Source organism: Mustela nigripes, chromosome 18, assembly GCF_022355385.1.
Source record: "Mustela nigripes isolate SB6536 chromosome 18, MUSNIG.SB6536, whole genome shotgun sequence".
Taxonomy (NCBI): Eukaryota; Metazoa; Chordata; class Mammalia; order Carnivora; family Mustelidae; genus Mustela; species Mustela nigripes.
In genome coordinates, this window is record NC_081574.1 from 14706379 (window position 1) to 14733855 (window position 27477).

Consider the following 27477-nt stretch of genomic DNA (forward strand, 5'->3'; position numbering starts at 1 on the left):
TATTGATAACAATTCCAGGGAAATATTTATAACATTTTCGGAAGGAGAACAACTTACTACTGCATGTAGCCTCCTCCTGCGATATGTCCCTGACAAGATCCTCCTCTTACCAGCTCCTTGGGATTAAACTATAATTCAAATCCTACTGGAGAATCAGCTTTTTACACAATGTGATGTCAAACAACTGATTTAAATATGGGCCCTGCTCATTTTCCTAGCATGGTTACCTTGAAAGTTTTGATTAACGTGAATCTTAAGAAATTCAATATAAAAATAAACCAAATCCGACATCTATGCTGGGAATTCACCAGGATGCTACAAAAGCAACTTGAGAAAAAAATAATGAGGTCAGTAGTCTAGAATAAATGTGTGGGCACTGCAACTTGTTTTACAAGAGCACCTTCTGTGTGATGGATTCACAGTGGGGCAAGCACGTAGAATTCTTCTTTCCAGTTAAGGAGACAGGAATTTCCACTCTGGGTCTTTTATAGGTTGTTGAGATGACCAAGCAGAGCTAGGATTTTCACATTTGAACCAAAATGGCCCCAGGGACACCTGTCAGAGGAATGGGCAGGATGACTCACCTCCAACGCCTTCATACTGATGATTTCCACGCCACATCTTTTGCCTCGTTCCAACAGATCGATGCCATAGGAGTCCATGAGGACGATGGTTTTAATGCCTGGTGTTAACTTATTTTCTACACCGTCTAATAAGAGGTTGGCCTTCTCTGGCTTGTCAACAAAAACCAGAGAGAGTTCAGCTAGGAAGGAAGAGATATGTGAAGAATGAGCTCTGAGGTATTAAAAACCTGACTGTATCATATCTGACACCAGGTTATTTTAAGGACTACAGTCTTTGAAGAGAAAGAATTGTGTGCATTTAAACAAAATCCTGGGGATGCCTGGGTGGCTCAGTCGGTGAAGCATCTACCTTCGGCTCAGGTCATGACCCAGGGGTCCTGGGATGAGCCCGATGGTGGCTCCCCGCTCAGAGAGGAGTCGGCTTCTCCCTCTCCCTCTGGCCCTCCCCCCGTTCTTGTGTTTTCTCTCTCTCTCTTCCCCTCTTTCTCTCAAATGAATAAACAAAATCTTTAAAAAAACAAACAAACATAAAGTCCCTATCAAATCAAATATAACCCAACATAAATCCACCAAAGCGAGCTGATAACCAGGCCAATGTCCACCCAAAAACCACAGACCTACCTTTGTTGACTATGTAGGTGATTGCTTCCGTTCCAAGGGTATCATAGAGGGGAACGACCACCATAGAGTAAGCAAAGCATCCTTGTTCAATCATCACCCACTAGAGGACCAGTAAAGGTTAGGGAGAGAAAAACGAGATGTCACCATGGAACTAATTCAAGAACACCACTCTAGAGAGATTCAAAGTGGAAACACTAAACGTGGCAAAATTCACATTTGTGTGTCTGCTACTATGTGCCAGGCACCCGGAGGGACTCATCGTGCGAACAAAACACCTGCTCCCTTCTAAGAAGGAAAGAGCAATTTGCTGGGAGAACTGATGCACATACACGAAAAGATAATTAACAATACAAGAGAGTGACCGACTCGGACACAAGAGAGCCCATGGTGGGCCACCTTCGTGGGGACGATAACTGAGCTCAACCCTTTGCCAGGGCAGCACAGTTTGGATGGAGAGAAAAGCCAGGAGACTCCAGTAGTGGGGACCGCATGACCGAGAGCAGGGAGGTAGGCAAGCACCCTGGCTGGCATAGGTGGCCCAGCAGGCAAGGCTGCGGTGCGACTAGGGAGGGGCCCAGTTCCATTCCCCAGGGAACACAGCCACGGAGGCTTCTCAGCACAGCAGAGGCCCTGGGGTCTGCAGATCAGCCAGGCAGCTGTATGCAGTAGGATCTGGGAACTGAGGAAGGAGGGACACATGCTTGTGTAACAGGAGAAATGTTCTGGCAACATCTCCCCGGAGAAGTGATACCGGAAAGACATGATAAGGTAACTGGTCACCTTGCCTCTAAACTCATCAGTCATGTGGCAACTACTCTGCCTTCCGGGCTAACACAGTGAGGTCAGCCTTTCACTTAAAATCCTTGGCCGCCGCATCACCTCCAGCTGGATCCTCGCATCCCCGGCAGCCCGCCGAAATCCTCGCATCCCCGGCAGCCCGCCGACACATGGCACCGATACAGACAGAGCTGCTGTGCTTAAGGAGCACGGTGCACTTACGTTTACTTGGCCCCGAACTACTTTTCCCCCTTTTCTTTCCCAGCACCAGTTCCAAGCGACAGATGTGGAGGTCAGGTCCGAGCTTCTCAGCGGGGTCGTGTGGTACGTGGTACAGGAGTCTTTCCTGCCCCTCCAAGCTCTACCATAAGAAAATGTCTCCTTCCCCAACACAGACATGCTGCTTGATGCAAACATGTGGTTGTTCCTGACATTTCCTTGGCTCCCCCACCCTCAGATACTTCAACACTCCACTGGGAGGCCACCTCCAGGAAGTCCTCCTTGACTGAGCTCCCATAATCCTTTTTCTCTGTGTCCACCCTTACCACACTTCAGAGAAAGCAGGAACTTATGGGCCGGTCTTCCAAGTCACTGTTGTGCTTTGGTGCCTCGCAGTGCCTGGCATATAGTAGGTGCTCAGTAAACATTTATTAAACTAGCTGATACATACAGGAAGGGGCTTACTCTGTGAAGTAAGGAATACCTGTCCTTGTGATCGACTCATTATAAAATTCCACTCATGCAAAAATCTGGGTTGTGTTCCCTTGAATGAGTTTTACTTGAAATGAAAGAAACTAAATTTCATGAGCCTGGTCACCATCCAGCTGTGGAAAACGCTGTTTTCCCTTACCAATACATAAAACTGTAGGAAACCATCCTCATTTATACAACAGTCGGTAGCACAGGGATGGAGTCCACAAGTCTTTTGGACACAGGAACCAATCCAACTTCTTCAAGCTTAGTACCTGAATTTTTCCCAGCCAAGTTATGCCATTAATCTGTTCACAAAGGCCATAAGCAACAGCTCCAAAAGGGCTTCTCATGTAAACTGATCTTTAATGCAAGGGTCTGAAGAAGCACCTGACAGTGCCCTTGACAGCCAGTCAGACAGACAGACCACACACCCACACACAAAGGCTGACTCATGGTCAAGGCATGCCCATGATGTTTTTCCCCCCCGCTGCTCATGGTATTTTCAACTTTGTAATCTGATCAGAGGGCAAGCTCCTACCTTTCAGAGAGCAAAGAGGAGAGTCTGCAACTGACAAAGATGTGTCATGCTATTCTTCTAATCACAGACATAAGCCTTAAGGTAAGAAGATTCTTTGTGAGCTACTTGTTCTAGCAACTTCTCTGTTAAGTTTTTGTTTGGAACCTGGTTTTAAAAAAACAAAAACCAATAATCCAAAAAGTGATTTTCTTTTCCTCTGCACTTAAGGTCAAGGACACTCTGGCTCGGGTTTTTGTATGAGGCACTTTAAAAAAAATTTTTATTTATTTAAATTCAATTAACATAAAATGTTTGTTAATATAACATATAATAATTGCTAATAATGTTAATGTTTCAGAGGTAGAGGTCAGTGATGCATCAGTCTTCTACAACATCCACTGCTCAGAGCAGTGGATATTGTATCCGTTACTTCATGCCCTCACTATTCTCCCCTCCAGCAACCCTCAGTGTGTTTCCTATGGTTCAGAGTCTCTTATGGTTTGTCTCCCTCTCTGATTTCATCCCCTATGATCCTCTGTCTTGTTTCTTGAATTCCACATATGAGTGAAATCACAAGATAACTATGTCACTTTCTAAGTAATAACACAGAGACATATTCTCGGTAGAGATCAGAACACAAAATCAGGTCCTGAGCAAAAGCAGGTATGAATTCCCAATGGCTCTTCCATTCCAAAACTCTCAACACCACTCAGAATTGTCTCATGGTCAATACCTCGGGTCTGTTCTGAGCGAAGATGCCAATGAATTGATCCGAGGAAGGCTTGAAGCCCTTCTGGAGGAGCGCTGAGCCCACACACTCGGCTATCTCGGCAACCTAGAATGGGAAGGACAGACATCAGGACGGGTCAGGCCCAGCGCAAGGAACAGAGCTCACCGGGTGATGGCCGCGCCCAACACCTTGGCCAGCGAGCAGGAGCACACGATGAGGAGACCCTTAGCGCTACGTTTATAAAACGCAAGGCATGATTCGCCAGATCTCACTCTTAAGGGAAATGATCAGACGGCCTCCTCCTGGAAAGCAGACGAATCGGATCCCAACAGCTACAGGCCACAGATCGCTGGATGTTAGGCCTTCTGAGACATTTCTATTTCACACTTTACTTTCATAAAATTATAAAACTATAATTTCATAAAATTATAAATAATACAAGGACACAGAACTATTATTATTATTATTATTATTATTGTGACCATCTGAAGTTATAAAGAGGAGCAAAGCAGCCCAAACTTGTCACTTGCTATAAAAACAGAAATAACAAGGTTGGGGGACACCCTCCTTCAAAAAACTTGTAAAAAGTTTACATAAAATAAAGAGATAAGAAAATAAATACTCTTATTGCAAGTAAAAATAGGTAGATTCATAAAAATTAGGTAGGACTATAAACTTGCCCCCATCCTCTCCCTATTCCTGTTCCAAAGTAACTAAAAAAAATTTGTTTTAATCTTCAAATTTGGATTATTTTCCTGATTCTCAGGTGGTGGCTTCTCAAGAGCACTTGGGAATCACACCCACGCCTGTGGGATAAAGCCACACCTATTCTGGCCCAGAACTGTTTGTCCTGGCACATGGCGCCACCGCACTCTGCCTATGGGGACGAGAGCTGACACAGGTGAGGTGACAGCAAGAATGATATGAATATGCTTATTGTTTTCGTCCCACGGCCTGTTTCACAACCTCTGCTCGCATGTCAGGGACGGGAGCCCGTGAAACGCTGCCGTGGCTGGCAGAGAGTATCAGGATAAACCGCAGGCATTTCTAGCTCTAAATAGAGGCTCCGTACATTTGTTCGGGAAACCTCAAAGGGACTCCTAGCCCCACAAAGGTCAGAGTCACTAGGCTAATGAAAAGGCTTGAAGGTACAAGTCCAGAGTTGGCTTCTCTGGGTCTAGTTTTAGGTCTTCACCAGCCTCTGGCTGAAATGTACCAAACACAGATGAATGTCTTCAGAAACTGCAGCGATTTTTAATCTGCCTCGAGAAAATCCAATCGGCCAAGGACTTGCCTTCTCTGCCTTCTGGCTGGCATACAATAGAAGGAATCAGACAGCACTGGGGGGGATCTGTGAGGCCTGAAGCCCACCATGCAACACTGTGTGTCCAAAGCAATCGACTGTTTACACACCACGTGTGAAAATGAGGAGGCTCGGCAACTGCCTTATCTGGGCTCTGGTAAAGCAAAAGGAAAGAGGCAAACTCTCTCTGGCCCCCAGGGCCACACAGCACATTGCTCCTTCCACAAGGAAGGTACGCCACGCTGTTCTGCTGCTCTGCTCTTCGTCAAGAGCTTTGCAAGCAAAGCCTTTTGCATTTCATTCATCCTCAGAAGAGGGAAGGGGAAGAAAACACGGTGTGTGTCTCCGTGTGGGGAGGGCTGGTGAGCACAAGTCCCAGGCCGGCTTTGGGGTGCTTCGTGACCATCCCCGATCACATACACTCCAGCATGTGTCAGCTGTCAGGGCGCCCTTCCCACGGAACGTGGAAGGAGGAAGCTCATTTGTAGTCCTGAATGCCACAGGATGACCTGTCCCTACAGCAGGGAGCCATTTCCTGGACAGCCGTGCTGGAAACACGAGGCAGCAGACTGGACAATTCCCAGGGGCTCCTGTACACTCTTGGGGTCCTACTGCCATGGGGGAGAGAAACAGGTGCTTCGAGATGTCCTGTTATCATGATAAAAATATAAAGCAAAGTCTTCCTGCTCTGCTTTCTGCTGTCAGCAACTATTTAAACAGCAGCAGCTGTGAATCAGCGGGGCCTGCAGAGGGACAAGAATAAATCCACCCCGATCCCAGCTTCCTTTGTGCTGATACAGTAATGCAGGTGTCGCCTCTGAACATCTGTACCACTCACTACAGCTGCCCCGTCACACCAGTCCCCAGTGGGTCAGGTTACCTAGACCAGAAGATGTGGATCTCACTTCCGGTCCCATTTTTGCCGCTGACCAACTGTGACCTTGGGCGAGTCCCATCCTTTCCTAGGGGCTGTTTTCTCATCTTTAAAATGAGAGAGTTGCTCTATATTGGGGCTTCTAAAAGTCTCTAGCACCCCGTAAGGCAGAGGAGAGCTTCTATCCCCTCACGGGCTTTGGGAGAGAGTCACCTGCTTCAAGCACATTTCTAGAATATTATCTCGGAATTATATTCTGCTCTACGGTGTGCCCACTTAAGTTCTACAAGAAAGTGCTTTTGAACCACCAATGAAGTGACTTAACCATTTTTTCCCAAATCTTTGTGTAAAATTTCTCCCTTCAGAGGCTGCACATTAACCCCAGAGCTCTGGGCTAGCCCAGCGCACAGATCCTGGAGTAAGCTTTCAGTCCTTCCAGTCAGTAACTCCAAGAACGGACAGATTTCAGCCCCACAGTGTACGTGAGGACCCACAGAGCCAGAAAACTCACCTGTTTGTATGAAAGCCATTCGTAGGGCTGGTCTGGCTTCCGAGAGCCTAAACAAGGGCCATTATCTAAAAAAAGAAAAAAAGAATGAAAAACAAAAAATGGGTTTAATGTGCATAAATATTCTAATTGGTACCTGACTTCATTCTATAAAGTATCCACAGACTTTGGTCCCCAGATTGGAAATAAGGTAGTTCAGATTAGAAATGTGTTCTCCCAGGGTTCTGGTGTGATTTTTTGTTTGTTTGTTTCTATTTTATTCCTTAAATGGGGCAGGAGAAGAGGAAAAGTAAGAGGATACGAGGCAGGGGTGCCGGATGGCTCAGTCAGTCAAGCGTCTGCCTTTGGCTCAAGGGTCCTGGAATCCAGCCCTGCTCACCAGGGAGCCTGCTTCTCCCTCTGCCCCTGCCACTCCCCATGCCTGTGTTTCGTCTCTCACTCACTCTCTCTCAAATAAATAAAATATATATATATATTTTAAAAAAGATATGAGGCAAATACAATTTTTAAGGACAATCAATTTGTGAATTCTTCATACCCTATTGGTTTAGAAAGGAGTCAACAGCTGCATGGTAAAAAAAAAAAAAAAAAAAATCCTAGTGTAGGTTTCAGAAGAATTCCTCAAAATTTCTAAAGTATAAAGCATTCTAACTCAAAATGTAAAAAGGAAAATGTGACTCTTAAATGTCCAAATTCTGATGACTTGGAATGTACTTACATGGGTGAAGCCTTACTGGCAGAGAAACAAAATAAGGAAAAGATACAAAATAAAGAGAAAATAAGGTGGGGTATTTGCGAAAGCAAAAAATAAAGAAATATCAGGATGTGTCCTGATTCTAACTTGGGTACTGAATAGGCAGAGAGCAAGAAAACCCGTATTACGTATTGCTGCTAAGGGCTAGTATAGTAAAAAGTACCACTGAGATCATTTATATTTGGAATCACGGGAGTTTCCTTCTGCAGATCGACCCCAAGCTCACTTTACGCTCAAGTTTGTAACTGTTGAAGACAAAGCAATGTCCAGCTAAAGGAAAAAGAAAGAAAGAGAAGAGAAAAAGCTGCCATGTTCAGATGATGAGAGCTGACCACAGAGCTAACGAGAAACATAGGCTCTGTGTTAAGCTGGGCCTCATAGCTCCTGCCACAGGGCGTGTTTTTGTCATCTCCCCTCTGGAACAGGGGACCTGCATTTCTGCTTTGAGACTACAGCGTATACAGCTGCCCCATTCTGTGTTTGAGTGTCTGCTGAGGTGTCCCGATTTGGTCTGGGGGCCTGGAGGATGGCAGGAAGGCTGAGCCTGGCCCCATCGGCAGTGCATGAGGTAGGGCCCATGAGGCAGAGTCATGCCCTGAAGAAAAGGAGGGGGATGGGTGATGGGTCAATCCCGAGGACAGGGAGGACCCAGGCTGGACCGAGTCACTGCTTCACATTGACTTCTGGCTGTCTCTACTGCAGCCTTGAGGCAAACAGAAAAGAGCACTAGGGGCCTCCTTCTCAGACTCTCTGCCATTCACAGGGACTGTGATAAAGGCCAGGCCGGACATCACAAGTTCCACCAGACACACGCCATATGAAATAATATTAGGTTATTCTCCCAGAACAGGGATTGGCAGTGTATGTAAGCTGCGGCCAAATCAAGCCTGCCACCTGTTTTTGTGAAGCCAGTCTTGCCGGAGCACAGCCTCACTCGCTCATTTACATATTATCTAAGACCTTCAGCCGAGCAGGCCTGATAGAGACTTTGTGGTCCCAAGAGTCTACATATTTACTATCTGGCCCTTTCCAGAAAAGGTTTACAGACCCCAGCTCCAGGACAGTTGGAACTTAAAAAAATACCATACCCGGGCCCTACTAACAACAACAAAAAAATTTTAATTCTTTAAAAAAAAAAAAAACAAAACTTAAACTCAATTAATTAACATGTAATGTATGATTTGTTTCAGGGGTAGAGGTCTGTGATTTGTCAGTCTTTTTTTTTTTTTTAAGACTTTATTTATTTATTTTTTATTTTAAAAGATTTTATTTATTTCTTTGACAGACAGAGATCACAAGTAGGCAGGCAGAGAGAGAGGAGGAAGCAGGCTCCCTGCAGAGCAGAGAGCCCAATTCGGGGCTCGATCCCAGGACCCTGGGATCATGACGGGAGCCCAAGGCAGAGGCTTTAACCCACTGAGCCACCCAGGCACCCCTCATCAGTCTTATATAATGCCCAGTGCTCATTATAACACATACCCTCCCCAGTGTCCATCACCCAGCCCAATTCTTTATATAATTGGACAGGGATGGGTTCCGGGCAATACTGCTGTGGAACAGAGACAAGAATCCACAGGTTCGCAGGCAGAGCCCTCCTCTTACACGTGGCTCCCTGTGTACAGTCTGAAAAGACAAGCTTTTAACAACTCCATGCCGGCTTCTCCTTTCATTCAAGAAACTCCCAAGTACCTTATCTAGATGCTGGTGTTTGCTCTCCTGTAAAGGCTTCGTCATATGGTAGTCTAGGCAAATTAAAGCTTAGAATAAGGATGCCTGGGTGGCTCGCATGGTTAAGCGTCTGCCTTCGGCTCAGGCAGGGTCCTGGGATCAAGCCCCATGTCAGGTTCTCTGCTTAGCAGGGAGTCTGCTTCTCCCTTTCCCTCTGCCTGCTGCTCCCCCTCCCTCAAATAAATAAATAAAATCTTAAAAAAAAAAAACAAAAAAACTTAAAAAAAAAAAGGCTTAGAATAAAAAAAAGCTTCCCTGGTGGGGGTTAGAAGGCAAAAGTGACTTACAAAGCACCTTCCTTCAATCAGTATAGATTAAGAAGCGTGAACTTTGTTTTCTTCAACTTCTCTGTAACAGTCACATAAGATTTTCATTTTCTAAGTAGAGAAAGTGACCAAAAAATTCTTGAAAAGTTACTGTCTTGAGGTCAGAGGAGAGTCAGAAGGATAACGTAAGTCATCATACTAGCAGGATGAATTCATTCTCTGCTCACACTGAGAAAAACGTAAAAACATTTCTACACATGGCTTTGTGGTAGTGGTAAAGATTCTATACACATATGTACAAATCTATACATATACGAATATTTAGTATACAAATATTTTGAAGTGGCTGTATGGAATGACCCACCCTGACCCTGACACTATATTTGAACAAGTTCAAAATATAGAAGTAAGTTGGCTTTCCCTTTAGAGTGGGGCTTAATGAATCTTCTATAGGAACACTGGGTCAAAAACACATTAGAGCCATCCAGTGTTACCAGTAGCCAGTAAAAAACAGGGCACTTCTGAGCGTGTATTATCTGCAATACATTGTGGGGCCAGAGTCGGCAACAGCACACAGTCCCTCACTGTCAGCCGACTCCAGTCTAGCTAATTGTGGCAAAAATAAAAGCTAGCCATCAAAAGATTTAAACAACAAACCATGAATCCCGGAGACCATTTCTACAGAGTAACCTGGAACAAGCCAAAACTAAGAGGTGAAAACACAAAGAGGGATGCGGGCAGCTGAGGAGACATTAATGGAGCACCTACTGTTTGCCAGGCCGTGTGCCAATGTCGAGAGAAGAGACAGCTGCCCTGCTCAAGGAGCCCTGGTGAGTGGGACAGAACAGCAGGCGAGTGTCTCCGCTCCCTGGAGGGGCGATTACAGAAATAGGCACAATTTGCTAGGGGGGAAACACCTCACCTAGAGGCAGGAGATGAAAAGGAAAGACTAGGGCAGTGGCACAAAAAAGGGAGAAATGCAACAGGCCCTGTAGAGGGCCAGTACACAGAGACAAGCGCACGAAGGCGTGGGGTTATGAGAAAGGGGAGAGGAGTGCTGGTTTTGCAAGAGGTTCGGTGTAAACTTGAGGAGACTCTATCCGGGGCCTGACAGGGAGAGAGGCCGGAAAGGCAGGCAGGAGCCGTGGAGCGCGGGCTGGGTTTCTCCGGCGACTGTTAGTGTGGGAGCGTGTCCCGTGAGCCACACTTGCAAAGGCTCTCCTAGAACACTACTTCTTTGGGATGTCAGTGTTTATTTCTCAAAATACGGGTCTCGTGGTCCAGTAAGTTTGAAAATGTTGGATCGGGCCCCATTAAACCCTTTGACCTCAGGAAATGTCAGTGCCCGATAATGAGCTAATCTCTGTGAGACTCTGCATAAAATCCAGGACACGCCGAAAACCTATTTGACCATGAGACCCTCTCTGCCCCAGGAGCAGCCAGAGAGGCTCGTGAGCTTTGGGGTTCACTCTCGAGATGGTATGGGAGGCGGCAGGGGACTTGAACAGGGAGAAGGGGACAGAGATGACAGCAAATACGACGTCCTCGAGAGAGACCGCTTGTTCTCAGTGAAAATCACTGACCATTAGTCACACAAGTGCAGCAAACGCTTACTTGAAATCTGGATGCCTCTCTGGAAGCCTTCGTACAAAGTTCTGACATCTTCGTAGAAATACACCAAGGGCTCATCGCTATCCAGCAGCGGGGATCTCCGAGCGCCATCGCTACCCTGTGCAAAGAGACACAGACGCAGGAGCACATTAGGGGAAAAACATTAAAAATAAAAAGCCTAACGTGCGCGTCCACCAGGCCCTCCACAGGACCCCTGTGGGGTCACTGCTCAGTATTTGTGGAATGAATGGAAGTGCAGGATTGCTAAGAGAACTCATTTGCCTGGGGTCAAGTGTAGCAGGCTTCAAAGAATCAAGGCTAAGACCAAACAGCCGTCAGAGGGGCCCATCTCTGAGCAGGGGTCTGGCCGGATAAGGGGAAGAGAACAGAAGAACTAGAAATGTGCCGCCACCACCACACAAGCCTCTACTATCCACGGCACGGGGGACGGAGCCTGCATCAGCTCTCATGGAAATGACAGGCTGTTTGCTTTTACTTCCATCCTGTGTATTCCTTTCGAGATGATTTCCACTGTTTGATCCCCATGTCCACAGTAGCATAATCTGGGAGGACCTTCTGATTTTCCAGGGAAATCAGACGACGACACAGGAACTTCTGGTACTATAGGAAAGGACCACTCACTAGACTATTTCTAGTGTGAGGTTTGAAGAAAGCAGAGAGGAAAGCCTTCACGAGAAAGGAGCAAAGGGCTGGGTCTCAGACAGCACAGTTGCTGATGGAGACACAAGAAGCATTACAGGGCAAGAACCAACATGGAGAGCCTTCGTAGGTCATGACCGCCAGACAGACTTTGGTGGATCCTTTTTCTTCTTCTGTTTTGTTTTTTTTTTTTTTTTTTAATGTGTGTGTTTTTTAAAAGATTTTATTTATTCATTTAACAGAGAGAGCGAGCGAGCGAGCGAGAGAGGGAACACAAGCAGGGAGAAACAGGCTTCCCACCAAGCAGGAAGCCCCATGTGGGGCTCTATCCCAGGACCCCAGGATCATGACCCAAGCTGAAGGCAGACACTGAACAGACTGAGCCACCCAGGCACCCCTGTTTTTTGTTTGTTTGTTTATTTGTTTTTTTTTTTTTTTAAGGATTTCGGTAGGATTCTTCATATCTCCTGTAAGCTCTCCCCCCAACCAATTTATCATATATGGACTCCAAAAAAAAAAAAAGAACAGTACAGAAATATATTAAGAAAAAAAATGACTAGCTCCTATTATCAGTTCGATGAGTTCTTTCCAGACTTTTTTCTTTGCTTTACGTAAGTTTATATAAACTCTTTCATTATCTACTAGATACTAGTATGTGTTTGACACTTGACCTAATGCAGCAAATCGTTTTCTGGGATAAATATCACCCGATGATATATTTGACTCATCAGCATACTCTATCTTGGCAGATGCCTGCTAACACCTGTGGCCATGATTCCAAACATAATTATTAATTATAACACACTACTTAATAAGGCAGACAAGTTATTCTCTGTTTGTACTATGGTAGGAAAATCTCTGCTCCGTAGAATCATGCGTCATGACGACTTAATCTCTGAGTCTGTTTGCTTGTCTGCAAAACGGGGATCCCATGTGTCCGTGTCCAGGGTTACTCTCAGCTAAACAAAACTGGTCCTATAAAAGAGGAGTATGTAGAATACGATTCAGACACCCTATAACAAGCCTTAACTACGAATGCCAGTCCTGCTTAGCCTGTATCTTTTCTCCAACAAATACTCTGATTAAAATTCAGAAGTAATTTTGTGGCTTTACAGTACGCATTGGAAGCCTTTTCAAGCCGGGAAGGCACCCACCACAAAGAGCCAGGGGGTCACGGCTACGGCAGGAGAAAAAGGAGCAAGGGACGGAGTGAGAGCAAACAGGAAGAACAGAGGTGTGCCTGCTGCAGAGGAGCAAACAGCCACGTGTAACCGCCTCCTGGCCCCTGGCCCGGCCTGGCCCACTGTGCCTATCAAGCACGGCCAGGAGGCACAGACAGCTTGGTGACCCAGGTCCTCATGACCTCAGCTTAGGACAGGGCCTCCTATGCCTCCTATCCTGCCATGGTATCACTCGGGGGTCTCTCTGCAAAAGCAATCCTGCCCTCCCCCAGCATTCCACTGAAAACTCTCACAGCTATCAGTGGGGCAGAGGGGCATCAGGGGAATAAGACACAGAGCTTTCTCCGAAGGACTGCCGCGTCTTATCTTTACCAGGCCCTTCTAAGGAAAGCAAGTTAGCTCACCCTTCCCTAGATCTACTGAATCAGAAACTCTGATCCAGCACAGTGTGATCCAGCAGCTGTAGCAAGCCCTCCAGGGGATTCTGGTGCATGCTGGTAAGAACCACTCACTGGACGCATTAAGGTACGCAGGGGAGTAGTGAAAATCAGAATGATGCGTCAGAAAGAGAGCTATAAGAAGGGAGGCAGCAGCACGAAGAATGAGATGGAGGGCAAGGGACCAGGGAAAAATGCACTCATGTGGGCCTGGGTGAGGGCAGTGCCAAGTGGGAACAGGGTGAAGGGTGCCACCAGAAGTCGGAAGGGTTAATAAACGGGATCTGCCCAGTCACCGGGTCTAAAGGAGGTGGTCTAAAAATAGCAGTTCCATTTAATCAAAAATAGAAGACTGGGCATGGGGGCCAGGTTTGAGAAGAGAGTCCGTTTAGCTTTGGATATAGGGAGACCATATCCCTTTCAAGACAGTAGGTCAACCTCCCAATCCCTATTTTGAGAATCACTGGTCTGGAGGATAATTTGATGACAAACTTTTGGTTAAATACTTCTTTGGTTAATTTTTTGGTGGTACATAATCCTCAAAACTTTGAGAAACATGGAAGTAACAGAGCCAAATCCAAGTTAAAGAAGTTAATTGAAGACAAGATGTTTATTATTCTTCTTCTAATTAGCAATCAGAATACTTAGCAAAGGTTTGAAGACGAAGCAATAAATGAGCTCTAGGCCCCAAAGGCACACCATTTAAGGCATAGGTGAAACTAGGTAAAAAGTCACACTGTCACTTACTCGTAATATACTCTGTAATTTCAAAATTTCTGAATGAAAGGGGAGGGGGGCACTAAGCAAGATCTGTGCTTTGCAATGTGCTGCTCTATGAAATGATCACACATTCCCCTGAGGAATCACCATTTTAAAACAAAAATGCTATTTATAAACACTGGGTGTTGGCAACCTTAATTATACCTACAAAGGGGAAAGGACTGCACTCGGGGTGTTGGGAATCAGGGGTGAAACTGAGCTCACATGTCTATATGTGCTACAAACTCAAGCCATTTCAAAAGGAGGGCATTCCATTACTGGGTCACACAAGGACATGTCGCTATTTCTAGGAACATTTACTTAAATGAAACAAAAATACTTCTGGACTTCTGATATAACCTACAGATGGAGGGTAGAGGCTGGGGTTTCAATTATTTCCAAGAAACAGAGAGAGCAGGGGTTCCGAGGTGGCTCGGTTGATTGGGCATATGCCTTGGGCTCAGAAGTAACCCCAAGGGTCCTGGGATTGAGCCCCGTGTCGGGCTCCCTGCTCAATGGGGGCCTGCTTCCCCCTCTCCCTCTCCCCAGCTTGTGTTCTCTTTCTCTCTCGAATAAATAAATAATTAATAAATAAATGAAAAGAAGGAAGGAAGAAACAGGGAGAGATAAGCAGACAACCCCAACTAAACGTACAGGAAATCAGTCAGTAAGATTGAGTATCAAGGAGAATTACGCTATACACTTCTTTAATGTGGTTTCAGAGTCTTCTAATTTAACAAAAAAATAGAGAAGGTCATGAGTCAAATACACTACGGTCACATCAGTGGTCCTGAGTCCATTCGGCAACATCTCTATAAGCTAAGGTTCCTCTTGAGGTCAGTCTCCCCATGTGGGCTGAATTAGGAAATGAAAGTTCAAGTTCCACTTGGGGCCAGTAAGGGCAGGACCTCAGTGGATGTCTGCGTATCCGTGGTTCCCAAGACCGGAACCTTTGCCTATACGGGCCCTTGCTCCCACTTTCTGAAAGTTCACTTTATGAAACTTGACTTTTATGAAAGACTCGCATGAGTACTACCTGTTTCACCAACTGGACAAAATCCGAAGAGGAGTTTCACGTTTATGCAAAAAGGAGTTTTGTGTTTACATAGATCTTTTTGTAAAAGGGAAGTGGCATAACTGGAACTTCTGGAAAGTTGGGGGCACTCTTGCTTCATGCCCTTTAAAGGGCATACAAACGCTTACAAACGCTTTCAGAGGTGCGCTCTACTTATGGATACCAGGGGAAACCTGTATTTGATGAAAAGGACTCAAGATGATGAGAGTCATTTTGTGCATGCTCATATTTAAATGCAAAAATGGAATTACAGGGGCACCTGGGTGGCTCAGTGGGTTAAAGCCTCTGCCTTTGGCTCTGGTCATGATCCCAGGGTCCTGGGATTGAGCCCCGCGATGATGGGTTCTCTGCTCAGCGGGGAGCCTGCTTCCCTTCCTCTCTCTCTGCCTACTTGTGATCTCTATCTGCCAAATAAATAAATAAAATCTTTTTTAAAAAAATGGAATTACATTGTTGTGGGTTTCTGGAGGATAGAAAGATCCAGACTTTGTAAACTGGTCTCGTTCATCTCTGTCTAGAAAATGGGTATCTGCAGGCCATGACAGTCAAGTTCCCTCTGTGTTACTCCTGTTTACTCCTGCTGGGGGGCGGGGGCAGAAAGAGGAAGGGAGACAAGGGGGGGAAGGTGAACTACGTAACTTGTAAGGAAACTGTGGAAGACGTGGCTGAATTTTAATGTTAAATCCATCTCCAGGGGAAAAACAGCAGAATCACAGCCCTAGGGGCATGGGGTTTTTATGGGTTGTTGGATTTTTGTTTATTCATTTATTTATTATTTTGTATTGCCAATATCCTCCATGTGAAATGAAACTTTATTCATTTTTACATGCCTCTTACCCTGCCCAGAGCATCACTGTCTTGCTCCACAGGCACAAAAACCACTCTTAAATCCAGTGACCTCTTAGACTCCCTGGCCACCAATTCTCAATCCCACCAACACCAGATTTTTGCAGTATGAAACAGGGCCTTTAAAGGCCAGCCGGTCGGTAACCTTCCCACCTCAATTCCCGAACGCTAACAGACAGGACACGTAAAACACACCTAAACTCCCCGTGATATGCTGAGCTGTCTACATCCCAGCATAGCAGGGAACCGTCAGGCTCTCTGTTCATGCTTACCCTTGAACAAACTGACTTCCTCAGACCCTTTACGCCCAGGGAGGAAAGAAAGGACAGAACCATCACGTCACCATCAGTGCTGGGTTCTGTCATCTGAGTGCAGGAACAATGGAGCTAAGTGACTATTTCCTGAGCACCCGCTATGCTACATGCTATGCTACATGCCAGCCGCTCTGCAGGTGAGAAAGCAGCCCCAGGGCAAGGCTTTGGCAGGAAATGTCCTGGACGCAGCTCCGTCGACATCTGGCATGGTAAGAAGATTCTGTGGGTCCTGAGCAGGTTCAAACTCACCCCCACACCACTCATCTCCATCTTCAAGGAGCCAGGCCCAGATCACCGGTGGCCGACTCAGTTTTTTGGATCTTTAACACTTTCCCCTCATCCCAGAAGGGCTTCCATTTCACACCCCCCACCCGGTTTCCTACTTCCTGAGCCCCCACTTTCCCAAGCGAAGGATGTGCTTCCGGGGCGTGGGGGGGGGGGGGATCTGGCACAGCACTTGGAAACGATAGTTCTGTGCCCCAAGGCACATTTCAATGTCATCACGAGGGGACGTCAGCCAACCACAGAAGGGAAAATAGCACCCTCCCACCTCCGTGAGAGGGAAGAAAGTCTGGAGCCACCAAACCCCAAACCCACAAACACACATTGTTCCAGCAGGACAAAACTGCCTGTAGCATCTCTACATGCCCGCCTTTAGACATGCCAACCATTCCGCTCCGCTGTGGGCGAGTCGACAGGGAACCAGTGTCTACTTCTCATCCATGGCCGGCCTTCTAGACATGAAGTATGAGAAGGAGGGAGTTTTGTCGAGGGGCTCGGAAAGTTTTCAGTTGTCATTTTTCATTTGACACGAGTTGCCCTGGCTATTTTTAAACTCAAATAAATATTCCAGCACACACTTCTGTCATTTATGAATACACACGTTCCCTGCTCAAGGAAGCCTGTGAGAGGCGGCATCCCTTGCACAAAATCAAAGCTCATGGTCAGACCTGTTTGACCATACTCCTATTTAGTGAACAGTCGTAAGCGTTTACTGCCTGGTTAAATGGAACCGAGAAATAGATTTTTCTAAAACAATCATCTTTCTATCTTTGCATTCCTAAAGGCAGCTACTTAATAACCTCCAGGGCCTGGTCTTGGCATGGAGTCAGAAGCTCTGCCTTCAGTTCTCTGTCATGCCTGCCCTTGTCCATACGCCCACTCGCCCGCCCACCGCGGCCCCATGACCAGCGCCTCCTCATTCAAATGACCGGTCACCGTCAATTAGCGGATGAGCCCAAAAACCTAGAGAAGCCCGGTGAAATGTCCTACGATGTGAGTGTAGCCAAGAAAAAAGTAACTAGCAAGGTTTTTCATACCTTTTTATTAAGAAGGTGGGGAGTCTTAGAAGACGTGCTAAAGTTACGGCAAGGTATGAAAATACTGATGTTTGCATACCCCCAGGATGCTAGGTCTAAACAAACACAGCCCTTCCATCCACTCCCACTGCCCCAACTGCTAGGACCGCTTGCTAAAAATGCCCTCCGATGCCAAATGCTTTAGAAAAACGTGTTTGAAAACACTCTGAGCACCAGAGTAGCCAAGTTGCTAGGGATAAGATTAAAAAGCCAAATCTTTAAAAAAAGAAAAGCAAATCTTTGCATACGTCTTTAACCACACACACAACGATTTTGCAGTTGGACCAGGGAAGCACGGGCGGGGGGGGATGCTGACCGGACACCTGCAATTACAAACGGCAAGTGAATGGAGGCTGGCACCCCCCACACAGGAATTCCCACAAGCACTACTGACCGGTATGACGCCAGCGCATCAAGCCAGGAGATCCTCTGGGAGCCACCCGGACTTCCAGTCGACCATTCCAAGTCTCCTCCAGGATGAGAATTCTGTTTTTACTGAGGTTTCTAGTTACACGTGACTGCAGAAAGAGCTAGACTGTTGCTGCTATCTCTCCCTTCCTCTTCTTGCTCCCCTGCCACCTGCCACCGGGTTCGAATTCGTGAGTCTGACGCCCCCTGTTGCGGGTGCTCGGCCAAGGCCACCAGGCGGGCGGCCATGGGTGCACCGTGTGAATGCATCCGCCCTTCCCACGGCTCTTCCTGCTCTGGCCCGGCAGCGACCCCGCGGACCCTTCCTGCCGCTCTGCCTCATGGCTGTGTTTTCCCCACTCGGAACCAGCCCCAGCCATTCACGTCCCGCGCGTTGCCATTCTTTGCCTTTTGATTTTTCCCAGCTTTACTGAGGTGTCCTCGATAAAGGCCCCTAGAGTGTACCGAGGTCCCGTGAGGCCCCTAGAGTGTACCGAGAGAGAGAGAGGCCTGCACTGTGAAGATTCTCGCAATGGAGTCATTAACATCTCGTCACCTCACAGACGTGCATTTTGTTTTCTTTTTTGCTGAAAACACTGGAGTCCTTCGCTCTTGGCGACTCTCAGTTGTCCCGGGCAGGGTTCTCCGCCACGTCGCCATGTTCTAGGCGAGCGCCTCAGACCTCGCTCATCGGGGAGCTGGAAGTCTGGGCCCTCTTCTCCCTATAGTCCCACCTCCCGCCCCGGGGAACCACCGTTCTCCTCACGGCTTCTCTGAGTCAACTTCTTTGGGTCATTTTCACTCTCTGGATTGCCAATGTCATTACCTCAGAGACAGGCAGTGTGTCTGTGCAGGTCCCATGTGAGTCTTCATCAAAACTTAAGCCCACGCTATCTGCTGAGCGTGGCCTCCAGGCCAGATGTGTTCCCTTTGGTGCGCTCCTTTCAGAGTTCTGATGAACCAGAGCTCTAGCTTGAGGGCACGAGAACCAGCTGCTCATATTACTCTTGGCTTAAGGACGCTCCTTGCCCTCTGCCAGGGAGAGAAGAGGACCTTGGCTGTTCTGCCCTCCACCCTGTAAGCAATGCGAGGCCAACAACCTCTTCTTCCCAGGGACAGGGCGCACATTGCTCGGCCGATGTTCAAGTGCTTCTGAATGGATGCCCGTCAGATAACATCTCTGTGACTCATGGCAGACTAAATCCAGAGTGTCCCCTCCTCCGTAGGAGACCTTCTAGAGCACAGGACTAACACGCTATGGCAAGCTGCTCACCGTATATAGCCCACCATGTGGACGGGCCGATCTCAAGCTTTCCTGCCAAAACGGAGAGCCAGCCAGCATGCGCCCGAATGTCAGGAGATCATCTGGTGTGAAAGTCATCCAACTCAGACAAGAAGCCCGACACCCAAAGAACCGGTTCTGTATTGTGAAAGATACGGAGCCTCCCTGGAACCAAGGGGCCATGGCTAACAAGTTTAAACAGTGAATCTGTTACAGATTGATTGGTTTAGTTGCCAGAGATAAATCTGAAACGAAGTCCTGATATTTTTAAAATGAAGTCTCAAAAAGCCTGGACCTGTTGGTATAAAAAAGTTTTGGGGGGCTGTCTGGGGTGGCTCAGTTGGTTAAGCGTCTGCCTTCAGCTCGGGTCATGATCTCCGGGTCCTGGGATCCAGACCAGCATCAGCTCCTTGCTCAGCAGAGTCTGCTTCTCCCTCCCCCACACCCCATACCCTTCCCCTGCTGTGCACACGCTCACATAAATAAATAAAATCTTAAAAAAAAAAGAAAAAAAGTTTTTTGCATCCTACAATCTACTCCCTTCTTTAATATTTAAAAACAAAGCATATCACTTGGGTTTTCATTTAAGTACACCCTAATCTAGCCGTAGTCACTCAAAATCTTTCCATGTGAATTTGACAAGTAAGCTATCTCAAGGCCTGCAGGACATCTCTCATCTTCTTTCTTCTACCTCCTTCAGCAATTACAATGATTCCCTTTTATGCTTTGGGATGGTTTGTTGCCTCGATCCCTTAAACTCTGGTAGGTGGGCTTACGACCCAATCAGCACCAAGTTTTGCTCTGACCCCATCTACGTCCAACCTGGTGCAGGGGAGGAGGAGGAGGGGAGGCAGCTCACCAGAAATCCACCTTTGCTGCTGGCCCAGGCTCTGGCAGCTCCATGCTCTCGGCCCCAGGCATCCCTCCCACCCCATTCTTGACGGTGTCTGATCCCGCCGCCAGCCTGTGCGGGACACTCAGACTTCATTCTTCTATTACCCGTTCCTTTTCTTCCTTTCATTCCATCACTACTCGCAAACTCATCCGCCTGCAATACCCGCTGTCAGAAGAGGCTGCTCCTGGGTCCAAAGGTCTAGCCACTGGCTCTTCACATTAATCTAGACAGGGATACCTGGGTGGCTCAATCGGTGAGCTCAGGTCATGATCCCGGGGGGTACTGGGATCCAGCCCCAAATCAGGCTCCCTGCTCTGTGAGGAGCCTGCTTCTCCCTCTCCTCTGCCTGCCTCCCCCGCCTACGCTCTCTTTCCCTCTGTCAAATAAATAAATAAAATCTTTAAAAAATTAATCGAGACAGACCGCAACTTGCCTTATTATCCTTATCTTCCTCCTCCCCCGCCCCTGAAAAACCCTAGCTAGAATCCATAACTTCCAAGTACTGCCATGAACTGTAATGAAAGCAGCATAACAGAGCTCTTGATAGCCCACTAATGGTAGGTGCGATTTTGCCTCTTTGGATTCAACTGTTTTCTTATATATAAAACATGATGGTTACGAGGAGGCCTTTACAGAGGAAGAAAACTAACACTGACCGAACACTTAGCATGGGCAAGCGGACACTCTGCAAATAATCTAAGCAGCGCCAATCTAATCTAACCCACCAGGGAGGGCAGATACTGTCACTCCTGTTTTCTAGAAGGCTGAAGGTCGGGAAAGTCAGGGGAACTTGCCCAAAGCTGCCCGGTCTAAGCCAAGGAGCCAGGCCCAGCCTCTGCCACATCCGCAGCCTCCCTGGTCCTCTCCAGCGCCAGCATGCTCTCCTCTGTCCCACCAAGGCCTGGGTCTAGGTCCCAAGGGGTCCCTAGTCACTGTGGTGAAGGTCATCTTCACCAGGGGACGTGGAGATCTCAGCCGACAGGCAGAGGCAAGCTGAACCTGGAAATGTGCACATCACCTGTGAACGTGATTAAAGGCCGCACAGACACAGAAAACCTCGCTTCCCTCCACAGCTCAGAGTCATGGAGCAGCAGCAGAAAAATTCTGTGGCAGATGGAAGTTCCTCCCCAACATGCAGGAAGAAGCAGTCCTTGGGGTCCCGCTGCTGCAGGCCGGGTCAGCTGCCACCACGGATGCCGGGGCACAGCCCTCTAAACACAGCCCAGATCAAACCATGCTTGAAAGTTAAAAAAGGCTTGCTGGATTCTGTTCCAAACTCCAGCTTCTCTGTCCCATTCCGCAGCCCATGTCCTCACTGCCTTTCATACATGGGGCTAGGGCTCAATGCTAACATCCCCTTTATCACCGTGACTTTTTTAAAAATTGTTTTTATTCACTTGAGAAAGTGAGAGAGAAGAGGAGAGAGAGAGAGAGAGAGAGAGAGAGAGAGAGCAAAAGTGGGAGGCGGGCAGAGGGAGAGGGAAAAGCAGGCTCCCCATTAAGCAGGAATCCTGACGTAGGACTCAATGCCAGGACCCTGGGATCATGATCTGAGCCAAAGGCAGACTCTTAACCAACGGAGCCACCCAGGCGCCCTTCCACCCTGACTTTTAAAAGGAAATGTCAGAAGCGGTAACTTATCAAGAACCTCTGTGCCGCTGCTTTAAGAAGGTGTAGCTTGGAGGGGCGCCTGGGTGGCTCAGTCATTAAGAGTCTGCCTTCGGCTCAGATCCCAGGGTCTTGGGATCGAGTCCCACATCAGGCTCCCTGCTCTGTGGGAACCCTGCTTCTCCTCCCACGCCCCCTGCTTGTGTTCCCTCTCTCGCTGTGTCTCTCTGTCAAATAAATAAAATCTTTAAAAAAAAAAAAAAAGAAGGTGTAGCTTGGAATCACGCGGTGGGTGGTCATGAGATGCAGCAAAACCAAAAAGTGCAGATTCCTCTCGTTTTAATAACTGGGAAGGTTTATGGGAAGCGGGAGAGGGTAAAAATCTGGATGTGAAATGGATGCGGGGGTGGGGGGGGGGATCAGGATGTTGACTGGCAAATGGTGCTTGCTTGTTTTCAAAGTAGGAACCAAACAACAATATTTTATTCCGGCAATCAGTTCCTCTGACCGTGCCAGATAAGCAGGCTTTTCATGAATATGTAATGAAATGAATTAAGGGCTTCTTTCTGCCATAAGCAGTCCATACGGCCATGCTAGCTATATAAACGCATCTATAACTACCAAGCTCTCTTGAATTCGATATTTTAAGGTCTTTTTTTAGAAATGCAAAGCAAAAGGACCTACAAGTTCTGAAAACCAGAACTAAGTCCATTTCTATAAGCCAAGAGAAAAATCAGGAAGCCTCTCTACCAGGGAGTGGAATTATAGATTTTAATTTTCTTTCCGCTTCTCAGTAATTTTTAAACTATTCCACAGAGGACACGCATGCTTATTTTCCCAAGTCTCAGAATGACTTTATGCGAAGCTGGAGCTTAAAGAGCATATTGTAAGTGCTTCCACAATTTCTCATATAATACGAATTAGGCATTTACAGTTACTGCTAAATTATAAATATCTTAAACCTGCGCTTGCCAAATATTCTTTTCACAGCAATGGCAATGCTACTGTGAGACACCAGGTCCTCCTCCAGAAGAAAAGGAATCTCAAAAACCTCACACACATCTATTAGAAAAACTGAATTCTTCTCCTTCACAGTTTGTGATTAGCTGAGGTAAAATATTAAGCCATGTTTACCTTCTAAATAAGGCATAGAACCAACTTTTCTTGGCAATAATTCAGTCATTCTATTTTTACATTTTGGCATGTATTAGACTGACATATCTACTATATATTTAAAAAGCTTCAAATTAATGAATCCAAGCAATTGTCTAAAGGAAAGCAAAGAACTAAAACTATAAATAACAAAACTATAAATAACAAAAAGGTACTCATCAGGCCAAGGTTCATTTGAAAGGGCATCTCTCCTGCTCACGGCCATCAGCCTGGGGAGCAGGGCAGGATGGAGAAAAAGAAATATTCTTTATATGTGCTAAAAGTTAGAAATACTGAAAACGGATTCTGCCCTGGGTAGGGGAAAGCGAGAGACGACAACGCAGAGAATAGGCCAAGAGTCCCAGCACCAGAGAGACCCGGCTGCTTCATCTTTTCAACCCCTCACGTTTTATACTAAAGAGATTCAGAAGGGAAGGAAGGCAGAGCCGAAGCATTAAGAAAGAATCTTTCTAAAAAGGGTCCTTAACTTTCCCCATGCCATGGCAACCATTCGGCCCTAATGAGGGAAATACATTGCGTTTCACTTCCATGACAACAAGAACATGGCTGACGGTGTGCCCAAGTTCTACACAACTGTGGTACTCAACCTCTGATACCACCTGAATGCTCTTGGCTTGTTCTTGGCCTACCCAAAACTCTGTGGCCGTGTTATTCTGGCAAGTTCCTAGCATTGCCTTTTCCTAGGTGAAATCTCAGAGTCTCTTTCAAAAGCTTGGGAGGTGTTCTAAGTATCAGGTATACCACAGAGGAAATCCTTCTTTCTGGAATGTTTGTTTGACAACTCTCTTCTCTGCTGGAACACAAGCCCCTTGGGAACAGGGACTCTATGCCTCTCCTTTCCTGCTCACAGAATCTTCTGGGCCGACTATAGGGCCTAGCAACGGGTCAAAACTGAGTAGGACTCTTGCAGTGAGCCTCTGGGTGACTAGAGGGAGACACCCCGCCAACACCACCCACTTTGTCCCTCTGCCCTGTATTTTGGCCCTTACCCCCATCTATGACCCCACCGGCCAACTTTGTGTGTTGAGCACATTTTGGCTTACAAAGTGCCCTTGCAAGCAAATATCGGCCAGTGACTGATGTTGACCAACATAGCACTCGACGGGGAACCTGGAGAAATGCAGAGAAAATGCACACAGCAGGCAGGCCAGCCCCTCCACTTACCGGCACTTCCACAGACTGCATGGAGAGGTCGCATGGTGGCTTCAGGGCTTTGGGCCTCGTGGCGTACCAGAAGGTGGTGAGGGCGGCAAAAGCTCCAAAGCCCATGAGTGTGTTGGTCGGCAGCGTGCGAACGTACTGTCGGAAGTCAGCCAGCTCTGGCATTCGAAAATACCGAAACAACTCGTGGGCTTGCATCGTCCCGTGATGGTCGCTCCCTAAGCTGAATTCTGTCAAAAGACAAGAATGTCACATTCCTTCCAGGAAGGCAAGACCTGTGTCCAAAACTCCTAAAGGCCAACCATCCAACTTGATTCCTGACCAGTCAAGGCTCTGAACCCACAGTCTAACGGTCCAGCTCTTTCCTTGGCTGTCAAGCTTCACGTCTCTAAAAACCCTTTAGAAATTCATTGTACGTTTGTACGTGTAGGGGCGCCTGGGTGGCTCAGTGGGTTAAAGCCTCTGCCTTCGGCTCGGGTCATGGTCTCAGGGTCCTGGGATGGAGCCCCACATCGGGCTCTCTGCTCAGCGGGGAGCCTGCTTCCTCCTGCCTGCCTCTCTACCTGCTTGTGGTCTCTGTCTGTCAAATAAATAAATCAAAAATCTTTTTAAAAAAATAAAAAGAAGAAGTTCATTATATGTGTATCAGTTTGTGTCAAGCTTCCATTCCCCATGTTAAAAGGTTTCATTCAGGAAGAATTCTTGCCACAACATGCTCCAGGGGCGTAAGTCACCACCTCCTTCCCTGATACCGTCTCTGTTCCCTTCCACCTGATCAGATATACTCAGCTGTCATTAGCACGGCTAATGAGAAGAAAGGGGAAGAGGCACAAATAAGCCCACACCACCTAACGGCCATCCGCTCCCGCTTCTGCCCACGCATCTCAGAACGAGCTCCCGATGGATACAGCACGCCAACCTAAATTTCAACATGCCTCTTGCCATCCCCATACTCTGTACCACAAAAGCAGCAACACATATGCCAGAGAACCAGAGTTCACTATTTGGATCGAATAATTTCTTTTATATATATATAATATGTATAAAATTTCTTCTATATATAATATAGTATTACATTATATTATAATGCTAAAAGGGTGCACATGAAGTTCAAACCAACCACCAAACATCTAGAGAGAGACTGTAGCGTAGTAGCTGAGAAGTAGTAACGAAGGGTATTTAAGACCCCAGATTCAAGAGCCAAATCCTGTCTTCCCAGCTTATTAGCTAGAGGACTGAGGACACATTACTTCACCTCTCTGAGTCTTGTAGCCCTAAGAATAAATGGAGGCTGAAAACAGTAGTGATCTCATGGGTTTTTATAAGGACTAAATGCACGGGGCACCAGAAACGACTCAATACGTTCTAGGCACTATCATTATTTCGCCTACCAAGACTCTGTGATTGGTCCTGTGTGTAGAACAGGAAGGGACAGAGTTAATTAAAAACAAGGCTAGACCACAAAGAGTTCACCAACAAAATTAAGAGGCCAAAAACGCACAGAAGAAAACTAGACAAAAAGCCTCACACTGGATATTACAGACAACTCATACATATACCAGTATAAAAAGTGTGCAGTACAGATAATAAGTAAGAGTAACTCTAAGGAGAAAACTATTGATGAGGAAGTACTCTACAGCATGTGTGGCAGTAAAGCGGAGAACATCGTGGTAAATGCGGACGGCTTTTCTCGAACACCGCCTGCCGATTCACAGAGTACGAACATTTTAGCTATCATTCAGGAGGCATCTGTGAGCCACTTACAGTGTGTTCTTTTAAAGAGCTAGGTCACAAAGCTGAAGATAATTTTCTTTTTTCAAATACAGACATGTTTACGTTTCCAATCTATACTACTGTAAATTTTTTTTTTTTTTTTAATGGAGTGGCAGGGGACCCATTGTTTTCACCAGCCACCAGTCCTGTCAGTCTGGTCAGCTTGGGCAGACATGTGCTACAACAGCTCTGTGTAGGTGTACACACACACACACACACACACACACACACACACAGAGGAAATTTCCAGGTTTTACATAACAATTGAGAAGGAACAGATAAGCAAGATCTCTTTAGGTCACAATGGTGGAGAGAGAGAGCTCTCGGACTTACAAAACCACTCACCATCTGTGCCACCCGGGGCTGACTGCTAGGTGACAAGCCACCACAGAGCAGAAGAGGTGGCGAGGGCTGGGGGTGGGAGGGGGCTGGAGGAGCTCAGCCGCCGCTTACCCGACCTGCCAAGGTCTCTCAGGACATCAGTCACATGCTGACTCGCGCGCTGCTGCCCACTGGGCTAAAGGTAACTAGCAGACAAAATTCATACTTGACTTCCCAGGAGGAGAGAGGGTGGAGGATGGGCCAATGAGCAGCTGAGAGCAGAGTCACCCCACTGCTCCACCCATGGGCAGGGACAGGCATCAGTGTCACTGCCAGTGCCAGATCTGAAAACAGACACTGTTTTCTTTCTGCTCAGTTTCCCCATGAGAAGAGACAATGGACATATTTAAAAAAAAAAAACAAAACAGCAAAATACATGATCAGATGTTGGGTGGTTATGTCGAACCAACATGAGACAGACCAAGAAAGAAACAGATTGTCTGTAGTACACTCCCGGCAGATTTACTCTAGATGAATGCACAGGAACTGAGTTACTCTGGTTGGTGCCCATCGTGGGGCATCCGGCATATGCCAGGCCCGGTGCCCACAGTGGGGAGAACCCGGTGCAGGTTCTCCATGGGCTCACCTGCTGGTGGGGAAGGTGCAAAATCAAGCCAGCAATGTCTGCACGGTGTGAGAAGCGCTCCCGTCGGTGGAGCCGGAGACGAGGCAATGTCTCTGTGAGGAAGAGACCGCGAGGATAAGCAGACAAAATCAAGTCTGGCCCCTGTGGTCACGTTGCAAAAACAGCACTGCTACCCTAAGGACGCGAAGCAACCGGATGTGTACAACGTGCAAACGTGCCTTTCTCTGCAATCGTTCCGCCTTCCAGCCGCCTTCACACCACGGCGCCCCAGATCTGAACAGGACTTTCCCACCCACCCCCGACACACCCCTCTGCCCTGGTCTCTTCTCTCCCACAGGTCCCGAAGGTGATTTCCATAAAACCTAGACTGCGTGAATTCGCCGGGGCTGTTCAACAGAATCCCATCGCTGTGTGAGGACAAAAAATAATTCCCCCGTGAACAAATGGTTATAAGCTGGTGATTTTTCTTTTCTGTTTTAAGCATCAGCAGTAGCCAAACTGTAGACAGCATTAGACTAAGAAAGAAAAAAAAAAAAAAGTCTCTTTCTAGAGATAAGAAATAAATTAAGATACTAAGAAAACTAAGAAAGAAAACTTGAAAAAAAACAAAAACT

The 27477-nt window shown here is 47.0% G+C and overlaps 1 protein-coding gene across 4 annotated transcripts in view; it reads right to left on the reverse strand.

Annotated features, from left to right (window-relative positions):
- Nucleotides 1–27477, reverse strand: part of ACSL1 (acyl-CoA synthetase long chain family member 1) — a 64580-nt gene that overhangs the window by 18645 nt on the left and 18458 nt on the right. For 3 of the 4 annotated variants that reach the window (XM_059384350.1, XM_059384351.1, XM_059384354.1), the window contains exons 2-7: nt 24127–24353; nt 10970–11084; nt 6611–6675; nt 3926–4027; nt 1206–1305; nt 585–763 (exon numbers count right to left, since the gene is read on the reverse strand). In XM_059384350.1, the coding sequence (XP_059240333.1) occupies nt 585–763; nt 1206–1305; nt 3926–4027; nt 6611–6675; nt 10970–11084; nt 24127–24321 (756 nt within the window). In that variant the 5' untranslated portion in view covers nt 24322–24353. Of the gene's footprint in view, nt 1–584; nt 764–1205; nt 1306–3925; nt 4028–6610; nt 6676–10969; nt 11085–24126; nt 24354–26241; nt 26390–27477 lie in introns of those variants that run through there. The other variant, XM_059384352.1, reaches the window with a different exon arrangement.